Source organism: Xenopus laevis, chromosome 1L (assembly GCF_017654675.1).
Source record: "Xenopus laevis strain J_2021 chromosome 1L, Xenopus_laevis_v10.1, whole genome shotgun sequence".
Taxonomy (NCBI): Eukaryota; Metazoa; Chordata; class Amphibia; order Anura; family Pipidae; genus Xenopus; species Xenopus laevis.
The window spans coordinates 86,735,338-86,750,329 of NC_054371.1; the positions used below are offsets into that span (position 1 = coordinate 86,735,338).

The 14,992-nt window shown below is 34.0% G+C and overlaps 2 protein-coding genes across 2 annotated transcripts; one reads left to right on the top strand and one right to left on the bottom strand.

Annotated features, from left to right (window-relative positions):
* The first annotated feature begins 524 nt into the window (after positions 1–524).
* On the top strand, positions 525–4,380 carry LOC121403335 (C-X-C motif chemokine 11-1-like). The gene is made up of 4 exons (XM_041591080.1): positions 525–633; positions 1,122–1,242; positions 2,367–2,447; positions 3,411–4,380. Exons 1-4 carry the CDS (start codon positions 573–575, stop codon positions 3,445–3,447), a joined length of 300 nt encoding a protein of 99 aa, XP_041447014.1. The 5' UTR covers positions 525–572; the 3' UTR covers positions 3,448–4,380.
* A 1,345-nt stretch (positions 4,381–5,725) lies between these two features.
* On the bottom strand, positions 5,726–13,818 carry cxcl10.L (C-X-C motif chemokine ligand 10 L homeolog). The gene is made up of 4 exons (XM_018252587.2): positions 13,631–13,818; positions 10,530–10,656; positions 7,139–7,225; positions 5,726–5,973 (listed from the first exon to the last, which is right to left on the bottom strand). Exons 1-4 carry the CDS (start codon positions 13,692–13,694, stop codon positions 5,952–5,954), a joined length of 300 nt encoding a protein of 99 aa, XP_018108076.1. The 5' UTR covers positions 13,695–13,818; the 3' UTR covers positions 5,726–5,951.
* Positions 13,819–14,992: the final 1,174 nt, after the last annotated feature.

Consider the following 14,992-nt stretch of genomic DNA (forward strand, 5'->3'; position numbering starts at 1 on the left):
AAAATTTCACGCTTGTGCACTAGCGTATGCACACTAACGTGGCGCTGCACAAGTGCGCACTGACGTGCATACACACATACCCAGCACCAGAGCGGCATGGGGGGGCCAGAGAGGGGCCAGTATCCCCTGTGGTCCCCAAGCCCCCCAGTCCAACCCTGAATAAATGTGCCTCCCAGTGTATTACATGCATATAGGCACAATTATTTATACATTCACTTGTAACAATTGCAATGCATTGTTCATAAATAAGCCCTGTGAAGTTTTATAGACTGCTTGGAAATGGCTTTATTGACAGGAATTATATGAATTATCTAACTAGCAGTCAACTGAAACATTATCCTCCTGAATTCAAATATGTTATTGTTTGTTCAGTGTGAGATTTCTTGCTTGAAGTAGAAAACTCTACTTTCACTTCTGCACCTTTTCCAGGAAATGGAGCACACTTGTTATCAAATCAGTGATGCAATTGTCAAGAAAGCACATGTACACAAAGGCAGAGGTAAAGCGTATATAAATAGATGGGCATTGCTTCCAATCACAGATTCACACTGAGAGATCTCCAAGAAGGCAGCATGGCCAGCAAATATGCTATCATCCTCTGTGTCCTCATTCTCTGCGCTGCTCTTATAGAAGGTACAGTGATTTGGTGCATCAATTTTAGTCCAATATAGGACAAAAGGAACAGCATAACATGTAACTAATGATGCTTTTCATAACTTTGTAATATATATATGTACAGAATTTGCATGGTAATAGCCCTTGCCTACAAAAATGTATGTTCAGTGCTACAAATACTAACTAGCACCACATAAGAACAGGTGCACAAATAGATGGCATTTACAGAATTTTCCTTTTCATGCATTTGCTGTGTGTGCACTGCACTGAAGTTAAGACCAATTTTTATTGTGTTTTCACTGATCTCCTTTTCCATGGGGACAGACCTAATGAGAAACACTTTGCTTGTAATGCATAAAACTGCACCACACAGGAAAATTATTTTGCCCTAAAGATTATTATACAATAATGCCTATGAGGATTTAATATTATTCTGGTGAGATGTGGCCCTGCATTTCTAAAAAAAAAAAACAAAAGGTAACAAGGGTATTTTGTATATTTTTTAGGGCAGGGTACTGGTGGGAGACGCTGTTTATGCAAAAAACTGTCCAAAAAGCTCCGTCTGAAAGGCCTGATAAAAATTGAAGTCTATCCGGTGCATTCTAGATGTGAAAATGTTGAATATGTGTAAGTAACCATGATTTTCATTCTCTATTACATTATTTAAATGTATGAAATTTGAAAGAATATCATTTTAATTATAGCAGTAATTATTACATATTTAAATGCTAACCTGTGCAAATATACTGTATACCGAACTGTATCTCTATACCACCCTCTTTGTATTGTCAGGTAAATTCTCTTAAGGTATAGTTTAACTTAAAATTAATTTGTAGTATCATGTAAAAATTTGCCTTAATTTTTGTTACTATAATATATATATATATATATATATATATATATATATATATATATATATATATATGTATGTATGTATATATATATATATATATATATATATATATATATATATATATATATATATATATATATATATATATATATGGCCTCAATGTGGCCAATAACTATGGACATACAGTGATTTGGTGTGCTGGTCCATTTGAAAGTTTATATGGAAATTCCAATCAAGCATCTACATATTAAAATAGAGTGTAGACACTGTTGAACTGTTTACCTTTATTGTACAGTTGGTTTTATATTGTGTATTCAGATGTTGTATACTAAACATGGTATAGGTATGAGATCCTGAATATGAACCCCATTGTCCAGAGAGTTCTGAAATGACAGGAAGGCATTCTCCTGTAGACTCCAAATTAGCAAATAATTCACATTTTTAATATGATTTTCTTTTTCTCTAAAATAATAGAACAGTACTTGATGGTAATTAAGCTGTATAAATCCATATTGGTGGCAAAACAATCCTGTTGGCCTTATTTAATGGTTGAATGATTTTTACCTGACTTAAATTCAAATGACAGAAAGATTCCAAGTCCCAAGCATTCCAGATAATAGATCCTATACCTGTAATGTTTATCCCTGAATTTTCCTACCAAATACAGTATGTTATTTAAATATGGCCATAAAAGTAAAAACAATTTGTTGTTTGTGTTGTTGTCATGCTTTATATGAAGATTTATTTTATGAGCCATTTAAGTACTAATGCAAAATGTAAATTTTAATGATGGACAGATTTTGTGTTTCTTCTGTTTGCTCCTTTGTGTTTCATTAGGAAAGGTATACATATTTTTTGTAGGCACATTGCAGCACATTAAAACCCAGTCTCGTTACAGGGCCACCATAAAAGGCAGCAAAAAAACGAAATGCCTCAGTCCGAAAGCAAAATTGTTGAATGAAATTCTGTCTGCAAAGGGGTATGTATTAATATATTTATATTTAAATGTGATACCACATTTTTACACGAAATGATAGAAGATAGAATAAACATGGGTTATTAAAGCTCAGCTTTAAAAAAAACTTCCATTTCCCTGACTTATTTTCCAGTTTTTCTGGCAGGTTGAACAGAAGGTAGTCAGTACAACATGTCAGTTCTCTCTGTAGTGCAGGTTCCCCAATGGTCACTTTCCTCTGGCAAATACAAAAAATCCATAATGAAACAGTACCACTTGTCTTTTGTAGAATTAAAATGCCTTTATTGCAAAATGGTTTGGGGCATTATGCAATAAAGGCATTTTTATTCTACAAAAGACAAGTGGTTCTGTTCCATCCTGGATTTTGATGGAAATAATTTGTACATTTCTGAAAACTTTTCACAAAGTATGACCTTTGACTGTCTATGAAAGTTTTCATTCATCCAGGTCATTGGATATCTAGTAGAAATAAATCTAGAGCAACTGGACTTGCTGATTAATCATCGAAGACATTTTACTACTGATCCGAGCAGCTTCTTCAGTTCAACCGAACTAAAGAAGCTGATTAGATGAGTAGTGAAACGTCTTCAATGATTAATCAGCAAGTCCAGTTGTTCTAGATTTACTTCTGCTAGATATGACCTTGGAATATGTTTTCACATTTTCTTTCTTGAAAAATTTACCATCCAAGGGGAGATTGAGCTAAAAACTACTCACAACCACCGCAGTAAATTGATGGTTTCCATGTGTGGAATTTAAAGCATTAAAACCAATAATAATTGCTAAGTCTGCTTTTAGCTAATAATTAATTTCATATTCATTATTGACATATCAGAGACATCATGTTTCAGCTTATTAAAAGATAGACCTGGCACCTTTGTGGGGGAGATGCAGTGTTCAACCTTTAATGCAGATAAAAGTTCTTGAGCTTAAAACAAATTGACATTTGTTTCATTATTTTCTTAGGAAACTACAGTCCATTAAAGTAATTAGATATGAGTAAAGCTGTGATGTGACAGGACTCTATGCCATCATGTGAAAGCTACATGGATTCTGCTGGCTGGAATGTACAAAAGAAAATACTAAAGCAGCTACCGAAATATTCTCTTTATCCTAAGCCATATACAGTGTTACAAATATAGATGGGGTGCATCTTTACTAGATCTTTTTTGTATCATGAACCCAAGTGAAGAACATTTAGGGGCTATTCAACCCCTCAGTATTTCTAATATCCAACTCCGAGCAACTCTGAATCCCCAAATGGACCTTATTTATGAAGAAAAATAACCTGAAAAAATAGGATCAGGCATCAGGCGAGCCCCGAAAACTCAGAATTGTTCAGAGTTTTCTGCAAAAACTAAGATTTTTCTGAGTTTTCGAGAAAACCCCAAATCATCGGATATCGGTACGGCCATCAGTGCAGACACTGTGACCCTCCCCATTGACTTATACAGGATCTCGAGAGATTTTAGATGCCAGGGTTTCGAATTTTTTAGCATCGGTCTTTAATAAATCTCAAAAAAATTGTAGTAGTTTTTTTTTTGCTCCAAAAACTACTAATTATTCGAGGTTCGGATATTTGGAGTTTGATAAATAACCATCTAAAATCACAGCTTTCACAAAAAATTAAGATTAAAGCTAATTTGACATGTTTCTATTGAAAAAGACATTTTATACATGTAAAACAAGCTAAAATATAATTGCAGCATTGCAAATTAATTACCTGTAAAGTGTAAATATTGTACAGAAATGAAATCTTTGTATTGTTTTCCTTTCTCCCAAGCATAGGAGCCAACTTCTTACTGTGTAATAAAAGATGAATGATTCCCTTTTGTATTATGTTGGATTCAACATGTTGTAAATTGCTTACATTTATGTGTATTCAAGGGGTTTTCTATGCATTTTTTTACTATGATTAAAAGAGTATCTGTTTTTATTCCACTTGTGTTTTTTTGCTTTATTCTCCATTCAATATTAAGAAAGAATGTTTGACATATGACATTTAAGCTGTTATTTTAATAGAAATGGAAATACAGAAACTGAATTTGTTATGTGGAAAACTTAAAACACTGGCTTTTCAGATAGTCTTTGCTTAATATACAGCACTATATCTTAAAGCTAATAATAACATTTAATATTTAGAGGGTTATTAAAATTCAAATTTATCTCATTATTTTAATTTAAAAAAAAAACACGACCAAACTTCCATACCCGATTTGATCTTAATTATTATATAAAAAGCTCAAATTAATCGGTTCAGGGAAAACCCTAAAAAATTGTATGATAAATCATATCTTACGGTTTCTCAGGCTTTTTCCCCAAATCGTACATTTTTTTTTGGAGTTTTTGCCCCAAAAAATATTAGTAAAACGGGACAACCTCTGGATATGTTGGGGGTCCTAAAATGTATTTGCTTTGGGGCCCAGTAACATCTAGTTACGCCACTGGGACAAGCCCTACACCCCTCAGTCTGTCCTTTATAATGTTCTCAAGACTTGGAAAATTCTTTATTAGTTAAAAAAATCTTTTACCTGGGGTCCACCACAATCCACTATTGGGGGAAAACAGAATCTTAGCTAAGATCAAGGTCAAGGTGCTGTTTTATTATCACAGAGATTTTTTTTAAAAAAATGTGAATTATTTCATTTAAAAATTTACTCTATGGGAGATAGCCTTTCCCTAACTCTGAGCTTTCTGAGTAATGGGTTTGCCGATAATGGATCCAGACATGTCAAGCCAAAATCTGACATTATAATATGCTCATCCTGGTCCATCCTGCCTTAAGATATTGGTAATATAGGACATAGGACTGGCCAGATATGGGATGACTTTGACGTAGTTGGCCAGCTTAAATATATTGCAATAAATGGACAAACAATCCCTGTTTTGTTTAAAGGGTAAGGCATTTTTCAGTAGCAGTATGCACAAAATGTCGCTGTCTTAAATATATTGATAATGGGTTGAGTGCAGAGGACTCTTGTATTTGTCTATATGAATTTTGTGGTCACAGCCTCATTGTACCCCCCGCCTATTGGTTTTAAAAAATTAGTGGTAATCACAACTTTCCCTTGATATATATATATATATATATATATATATATATATATATATATATATATATATATATATATACAGTAAATTTAATTTATAATCAATAAAATAGGTTTAATATGTATAAATTTCTTTATAATTTTGAAAAGGAAGTGGTAATTCTAATAGCAAAAATATGTAATTTATTTATAAACAAGCTATATGATTAAATAATGCAACTACAATACAGGTGAATTGAAAAAGTGTACTTTATTATTACTTTTTTTTCTTTTTTCTCTGAATGCTTTGCTTTAATCAATAGTAAAGCTGGGTATATATATTTCATAAAATATAAAAAAATTTAGTTATATTCTGCGAAGCATTAGTAATTGTTAGTTCTGATTAATATGTTGCAAATGTATAAAATGCGCAGTTTCAATTATCGGAAGCATTTGTAGTAAGGGCCATTCTTTTCATTTAGCCAATCGATTTGTGGTCCCTGCAGCAATAAAATAAAATGCATTTATTATGATTATAATATACAGTAACTATCTAAAATAATATAAATGGTATTAAAAAATACGTAATAATAAAAACGAATTTAAAAAAAATGAAAACCTTGCCAGACTTAAATGTTCATTTATATATTAGAAAACTGTTTTGGAAACTCATTTGGATAAAAACTTTTTGAAAAAAAAATTTCAAATTAAAACATTTTTTTTGAAAAAAGGTTGTATTTTACTAATACAACTCCCATTGATTCTACATGAACTTGCAAGTTTATAGATACTGAATTTTTATATTGGACCTAGAAAATTTCTAGATTACAGAAACTCAAATTTGCATGAGGATCAATTGGTCCCTTATAGGGGCAAATTTATGAGTGTTAAATAAGAAACTATAACTCACTACAGTAAAATTCCACCACTTCCCATGCATTCTTATAGAGGTGTATTTATTTGTAAAAGTTAGAGTTCACCATTTGATAAATATGCCTCAAAAAGTCCAATGTGATTGAATACAAAGGGGCAGATTTATCAAAATGTGATTTTAGAGCTTAATAAATAAAAACTCACCCACGTTCTGACTATGAAGATTTTCATTCATCCAGGTCATGGTATATCTAGTATAGGTCAATCTAAAAACAACTGGACTTGCTGAAACGACTTGCTCACCATTAGATAAATATGGTTCTAATAATACCATAGGAGTGAATAGAACATGGATGAGTTTTTGTTTATTAAGCTTTAAACTCACATTTTGATATATCTGCCTCAAAGTGTCCAAATTTTACTATGGTGAGTTCTGATTTTACACTTAAATTAATCTGGTAAATAGATAAATCTGCCCCATACTGTACAGGAGAAAGCCCCATCCTTGACACTCTGTAGAACCAACAAAATACTGAGTTATAGGCACAGTGATTGATCCATGATCAGTTGAAGTATTGATCTTACTTTTGGTCTAAATGCACAGTTCACTTTAGATTTATTAGAAATATTTTAAAGCCTTCCTGTGTGTTGTCTACCACTAACCTCTAGCAAAGAGGGAACCTTTTAGCTTCATGGATTGCACTGTCCCACTGTTCAGAAGTTCATTATGCATTTCTCGTTTGAATAACCACTTTTTTCTTTATGACTTCTTTCTGCTTTCAGAACACTTACCATTTCTTTTTCATAGCAAAAATAAGTTTGTTGATGGTTTTTGATTCAGGATTGATGCAAATGAGATGGCCAGATTTCAGTGTAGCACTGCAATAAACAACATTATATAAAGGTTACACCATTTAGTTACAGAGATATAGTAGAAAAGGGATTAGAACTGTTGTAAACCAATCAGTAAATAGCACAGCTATCTGATTTTAGATCAAGTAAACACAGGAAAGCCTTGCAACACCTGTCTGCTCCAATTAGGGTTTTGGTATATTCATTAGGATGTGTCACTGGCAAACCAGTAATCTGATTGGCCATGAGGCAGAATAGCCTGGTAGATGCTGGGACACTGCTGGGACAGAAGAGAGAAGCACTCCAAAGGCTGGTCCCAGTTCCAATCTTGTGGAGAAACTACTTGGAATACTTAAAGCAATGAGGCTCTGCTGAGTTTGGCCAAGGGTAGAGACCTATAGCTCCAACGCCAACAACAAGGGAGGATTAGCTTCCAAACCAGCTGAAAGATGCTCTATCATGGAATCACCACTGGGAGGATATTGTCAGTAGTATTAAACATAGCCCATTTAGAGGTGAGTCTAAATTACCAATCTTTAGGGAAAAACAGCAACATCGACTACTTTGCTTCTAAACATTGGAAAAGGTAGAATTTCCTGTAAATGAATAAGAGCAATTGAGAATGGTATTTTTTGAAAATAATCAAATTTTCCCATCAAGAGTACCTTAAATCAGTATTTCTAAACTTGTTTTTCAATATACAGAAAAGAACTGAACAAGAGATGAAGAAATACCCATATGGGGATCACAAAAGGTAAATTGGAAGAAAAGGACACACTTTATTTCTTAACAAATCTTAAAACACATGAAAGACATTATAAACATAATGGTGAGGCCAAACACATTCAGATCTATTTGTACCTGGAGCGTGGCCAACAATATTTGTGGGTGAGGACTTTTGGAGTGTGTTACTGTTACGTATGTATGTGTTTTTTTTTGTGAGTTCCAAACAGAATCATTTATGCTATTGTCTTTAAAACATGCGTCAAGTGCAAGAGGATGCAGCATGTTGTGTCAAATAATACACAGTAAAACGCAACTCAGTTTGTAATGGCATCATTTAACTAATGCGTGGTGCACTCAATCTTGCATCTCAAAATCACATCACATGCAAAAGAAAAGCCTGTGTGGAAGAGCCCTATTTTTTTTAATGTGCCCGGCTGTGTGTATTATAAATGTTTGAGCTTTGAGGTGAAAGGATATTTAAATTACTATTTTGTTTAACAAATGTATATTCACCATTGCCTGCTAGCAATTAACATAAACAGATATTTGTGACACACATTCACTCCCTTTGCACCCCAATACAATTAAATCTGGATATTTCTGATCCTCACCTTTATGGCCATAAATAAATGTGTTTAAAACTATGTATTTACTATTTGATAAGAAATAAAGTATGTATTTTTATACCAGTTTGCCGTTTTTAGCCCCCTATATGAGTATTATATATTATATTATTCTTCCGTCACTTGTTTTTCATATATTGGTATATCTTATTTGTAACCTTGTTAATGTTAATTGAAGCTCCCAGTGGATTTCTGATTACTGATGTCAACTTGTGGTGCATCCGGTGATCAGTTTAGGCTTTATTATTCATAAATATATTATATGAATATGAAATTCTCAGAAGCCCTGTTTCCTATTGTAGGAGGAACTTTCATTGTATTCTGGGGCATCATGGGAACCTAGCCTTGCCTAGCAGTTTAGCCAGACAGGCCAACTATGTTTTGCAATGTTTTTTGAATTGTTCATTTACTTATCCTTTTTGGTATATACTGTACAATTTATTTTAATAGCTACTATATACTGTTGTGAAGTTTTGTTTCTGTTTAAGTCCCTCAAAGTCTATAGTTTGTAAAGTGGAGGCACTGTGCATGTATCCACCAAGTTCCCAAATCTATCACACTACTGCCATGCAGGGCACCCAGGTTATCCGTTCCCAAGCAGGTTATCTCTGTGAAGTCTTCAAAATCATCAATTTGTAATTGTAACATAACTGGGTTTAATAAGCTGGGAATGAAGCTGAAATATGTTCTGCCTGTTAATTAAGCTACCAAACAATGTTTCTTTTCTTAGTCAGTATGCCTTGAATGCAGAACTTTTCTGACATTCCAAGTGACAAATGACCCTTGTGCTGGATTTTTGTTTTTTGCTATTGAAAAAAGCAGCAGAAATTGCCAATATCTGGAAATAATATCCATAGACACTTTGTCACTTGTATACTGAAAAGTGCAGTGTGAATTCCACATTGCCCCAATATTGCGATAACTATATTTTACAGAATGTGAACAGGCACTGAGAACTTTATTGCTGCTCCGTATCAGGGACAGTTGCAGAAGCAAAGCACAGAATGGGGTCTGTACATAAATCAATACTGTTTCCTCAACAGTGGTGGATGAGCACTGAATTAAATTCTAATGCTAACTGATATTTCAGACACATTAGGTGCATAGGTTAGGTCCACCACCAATAGTCATATACTTCTTGTACCCCAAGAAGGCACTTACTTGGGAGTGCTTTTTCTGGACACAATAAAAAGTAGAGGGCCAAGTGAGCCCACCATTTTTCACCTACCACTGAGTAAACTACAGTGACACGGGAAGGGTTATTTACCAAAATCCAAATTTATCTATTTTTTTTAATAAAGAAACCATGATCAAACAGTAATACCTGATTTTAACTTGATAAAAACTTGATAAAATCTAGTGAAAACCCGAATCATACGTTTATTTTTTTTTAATAACTCGATTTTTTGGGGCTTTTTCCTGAAAAGCAGAATTTTTCGGATTTTTGCCCAAAATGGTCGGATTTTTGGGCTAATTCCAGTGCAGACCACAGAAACTTCAAAATAGGATATGGACCTCTGCCATTGACTTATACACAACCTCGGTAGGTCTGAGATGGCGGATTTTCAGATTCTGGCTTTTTGCTGCATCAGGCTTTAGTAAATCTGAAAAAATGTGAGTTTTAAAAATGTTATTAAAAATTAAATTTTAAAATTTGAGTTTTGCCCAAAAAAGCCCGACCGGAGTATAGTGAACAACTCCCTCAATATTATTATGGATGCAATAACCTGTTTTATAGGTGCTACAAAATTTTGTGCCCCAAATTATATGGTGGGAAGGTATATTCAGATGAAAGCATGCATGAAATTGGGAAAAATGCTGCATGATGGGAAAGAATTAGTGCATGATTTTGTTTCTTTTTGCACTTTCTTTAATGAAAATTCTAATTAGAAAACAAATGCTTTGCAAACTCTTGGAACCAGAGGCAATCTGATATGTAAGTAGTACAAAGGATACACCATTTGTAGTGAGTATTGACTTACATAATCTCCACATTCTCACAGCCAGGGGATACTGGGAACACCTCAACTTTTTTTAAAGATTTGAGGCCAAATCTTTTGGCACCATTCCCTTTGCACAGGCAGCGTCGTTTCCCACCAGGGGACATACCTAGTAAGAACAGCATATTTTGTCAATAGTTTTACTTTGTTTTGTTTTTTTCAATCTCTTATAGAAACAGAGAAACGTTATATTAAAATGCTCAGGTTGTTCTGGTATAACATGAAAATTCAGTCATTTTAAGCTTATCTCCTTTCTTGAGACTACTGTACATAGTTTTGCTAAAGGGACATGTGTACTGTATTGGGGGGAGTTACCCTACTCACTGACTATCAGAGTAACAGAAAGTAATACAAAGTAGCAGTGCACCCGCAAGTTAAATTATAACAATTGTAACAATCATATATATCTATTGAGAAGTAACAAAGTAGAATACATTGTAACTTTTGTATCCACTGTGCAAACCTCCAGTTAACTAGTTCAGGTGCTGTAGAAGTTAAACAATTAAAACATAACGTTTATTAATCTCACATCCACCTATGCCAGGGGTGGACAGTGGGGGACCAGCTCCCATCTGCTCCCTACGTAGCTAGGCAGTCACTCTCTGGGAAACTAACGAAAGGGTGGTCTGGGCACCAAGTGGCAACGCCATTCATGAAGGATACATTGGAGATCACTACCAGAACTTAAATTTGGGCATTATGCCGCTTTTATAATGATAAGAACAAGGGGTTAATTTATCTATATCCTACTTTTGATCACACTCTTGTGGTTAGTGACTGAATGGTGATCAGCTCACTATTTCCCTACTTGTCCATCCTATGTATTTTTTATCTATTTGTACTTTTATGGACATGGTCCAGCATCATTGAGGTGTATCCCCAATGGTGAGTTTTGTCAGCGTGGACTCTTTTAATGTGAGATTAATAAACGTTATGTTTTAATTGTTTAACTTCTACAGCACCTGAACTAGTTTGCACAGTGGATACAAAAATTACAATGTATTCTACTTTGTTACTCCTCAATAGATATATATGAGTTACCCTACTCCTCCCATGGGAACTGCAGGGATTAATATTGCAGTTTATTCCTTACTCACTGGGCACTAACACTATAGTGACTTGCGCTCAGATCCTCAAAGCTATCTGTTCCAATTAATGTTTAGTAAATATAGTATATGTAGCCTGCCTTTGATAGCTGTTCCTTAACTGCCAATCCCAAAAAAAATCACACAAATTTACAGAAAACGTGCAAGTGCTACTTTGCTGCTAAATAGGATTAGAAGAGAAGAACCTATAATTCATGGCTACATGCAGTAAAGGAAAACAGGGACATAACTAAATAAATAAACAAGTAATCTAAATTGCCCTTTGTCTTTGTTTAATGTGAATATTACGATGTAAATGTTTATTTAGTTTCTACTTGTTTTCATTTGCTTGCTTTAAAAGGGGTTGTTCACCTCCCAAACACTTTTTTTTCAGTTGAGTTGTGTTCATCTGAAATAAAGACTTTTTTCAGTTGCTTTTCATTTTTAATTTTTTTACCATTTTCCTAAAATTTAAGTTTAAAGTTTGAAGTTTCTGGCAGCTCAGTGATCCAGGAGCATCTGAACTGTTACAATTTGCTACATTTAGTTGATACAATTAGTTGATCCATTTCTCAACAGGATCTGTGGAATATGAGCAACTATTGTATCAATTCTAACAGCTGACTTTAGTGAAACTAATTCTGCTCAGCAGGGACAAAGAAAAAAAATGTATCAACTAAATCGTCAGATCATTTCACTAATGTGCCCAAAAAGTACTGCTATGGCTAATCGATTCCTTGTATAAATTAGTTAAATGATGTTAATGGTTCACGGAATGTCAGGCTCAATGGTCGGCCCCTATACATTTTCACCTCCCCAAATCTGGCCCTCGTTGCAAAAAGTTTGGACACCCCTGAGTTAAAGGGTCTAACTTCAATATTAGAAAAACAGTCAAATAGAAAATAGAAAGTGATTGGAAAAAGTCTTTATTTCTGGTGAACAATCTGAAACCAACTGAACTGAAAAAAGTGTTTCAAGGTGAACAACCCCTTTAAAGCAAGCCCAGTCCAATTACTAGCCAATTACGTGCCCAGTCAAATTGTCTAAGGTTGGCCGGCAATAACATTCCTATTTCAGCTTCCATCACTGGCATCACAAGGATTACATTGCAGCAAACAAATAATTTCTGTAGAATATCTAGTACAATAATGCTTTTTAATGGCACTTGCTAGTGCGCAAAAAAAAACCACACTAGTGTTGGTGGTATTTGCAAGTAAGCAAATTCCTCTGGATTTGTATCTCAGGCAGTTTTTGGTGTTTTTTCCCAGAGGCTAACCCCCTCCCATGAAAAAACTGGAGAAATGTCCACATTCCTAAGCCTTATCCTTGGAATGCTGTAGGTTCCCTTGCAAGGAGGACGACAGACTAATCAGAATTATATTATACTTAAAACAACTAATTCATAGCTTTATCTAATCCTGTTGTTCTTTCAATTGTCCTTCAAATTGTATAAATATTTTATATATGAATTTGCTTCAGAAAATCAGTGCTGAACTATACCTTTTTTGACAATTTAGGGGTTCATCTTTAAATAAACTGTTAGTATGATGTACAAAGTGATATTTGTTGACAATGTGCAATTGTGTTCAAATGTCATTTGGTTGCTTTTCAATAATTTAACTATTTGTTTAGCAGTTTGGAATTTCCGTTAACTTGTTATAAAGGTCCTGTTTACCCAAGCAACCAGGCAATGTTTTAAATGAAAGGCTGCAGCATGAAAAGAACAGAGGCTGAATAACAAATAGTATCAATAACAATAAAATTGTGGCCACACGCAGCAATTTTTTTTTCAATGACCCCATGTGAAAGCTGGAAGGAGTCAGAAGATGGCAGAAAATGCAAAAAAAAATATTTAAAATGAAGACTAATTAAAAAGTTGCTAAGAACAAGTAGTGTTTTATCACACCAACAATATTATAATGTCAGAACCAAAGTGTCTGCAAATGAACTGCAACTGAAGTATAACTTAGCAGCAAGTAGTAAATATAAGAAACTTACCATGAACATAGGCCAGGATGACAAGCAGACCAACAATCACAACAAGTGCTTTATCCACAGCCATTTCAACTTGTTGCAGTCAGAGACTGATGTGAGACAGTTGTTGGAGAGACAGATGACAGAAAGGTGTTTATGGAAGGAAGGTTGTGTGCATTTATATTCCCTGATCAACAGTACATCTGCTTACAAAATAAATGAACCAAGGGAAAACCCGTAACAGAGGAAAGCTTTGTGAAAAGAATAGTTCTCGGTTTCCTGAAAATGCAGATGTTATAGGAATGGGAGTCGCTGCCACTACTTAAAACAGAATTCCATTCATCACACTACCCCACACACATGCACACATACAGACACACACAAAACTACAATAAAATAATGCTTTATAGATTTAGTGGTGGTATGTTTATGGCACTATCAGTGTTATGTTGAACTAAGACTCCCTACATTTACAGTGTACAGGTATGGGATCTCTTATTTCTTATGCTATTAACTAAGAAAACCTATTAGATGTAGCATCTGGAATTATCAATCAATTTTAATTAAATCCAGAAACAATTTAGTTACTTTCCATTTTTTATTTGTTTATTTTTTTTTTAAAGGTTTTTATTTAAGATTTTCTTAACACAACAACATATACACAAACTTCCATTGCTATTATCATATAAAATAAGATTACATGTTTGCCGGGTAATAGTAAGTTATACTCAGCAGGAATACAGAATAGGACATACACCATTAGTTAATGGGAGGAACCTTAAGGGGAATTACCATTTTTTTTTCTGGTTTTCCAAAATCTATGTTTAATGTCTGCGTCTCTGGTGTTTCCGTCTGGCAGCTCAGTGATTCAGGTGTAGATTTTGAACTGTTACAATTTTGCAACATTTAGTTGATACATTTCTCAGCAGCATCTCTGGAGCATTAGCAACTATTGTATCAGTTATAACAGCTGCCTGTAATGAAACTCTAGGATTCTGCTCAGCAGGGAAACAGATAAGAAATGTATCACTAAATATATAAATTTAGAGCAGTTTACAGTCTCCCAGAGCAGCTTTAGAAAGATGAAAAATTAGACGTACACTTCAATATTAGAGAATAGAAAGTAATTGGAAAAAGTCTTTATTTCTAGTGACCTGTCTGAAACCAACTGAACTGAAAGTTTTGGATGGTAAACAACCCCTTTAATGTAATATTTTTTATTTCCTTTTTCTCTAGTAATAATAATTAAATAGCATCATGTATTGATACCAACATATTATTTATCTATATTGGTGTGAGGAAAAAAAATCCTTTTGGGTTTATATAATGTTTAAATTGTTTTTTGTAGACTTAATGGGGTGGTTCACCGTTGAATTAACTTGTAGT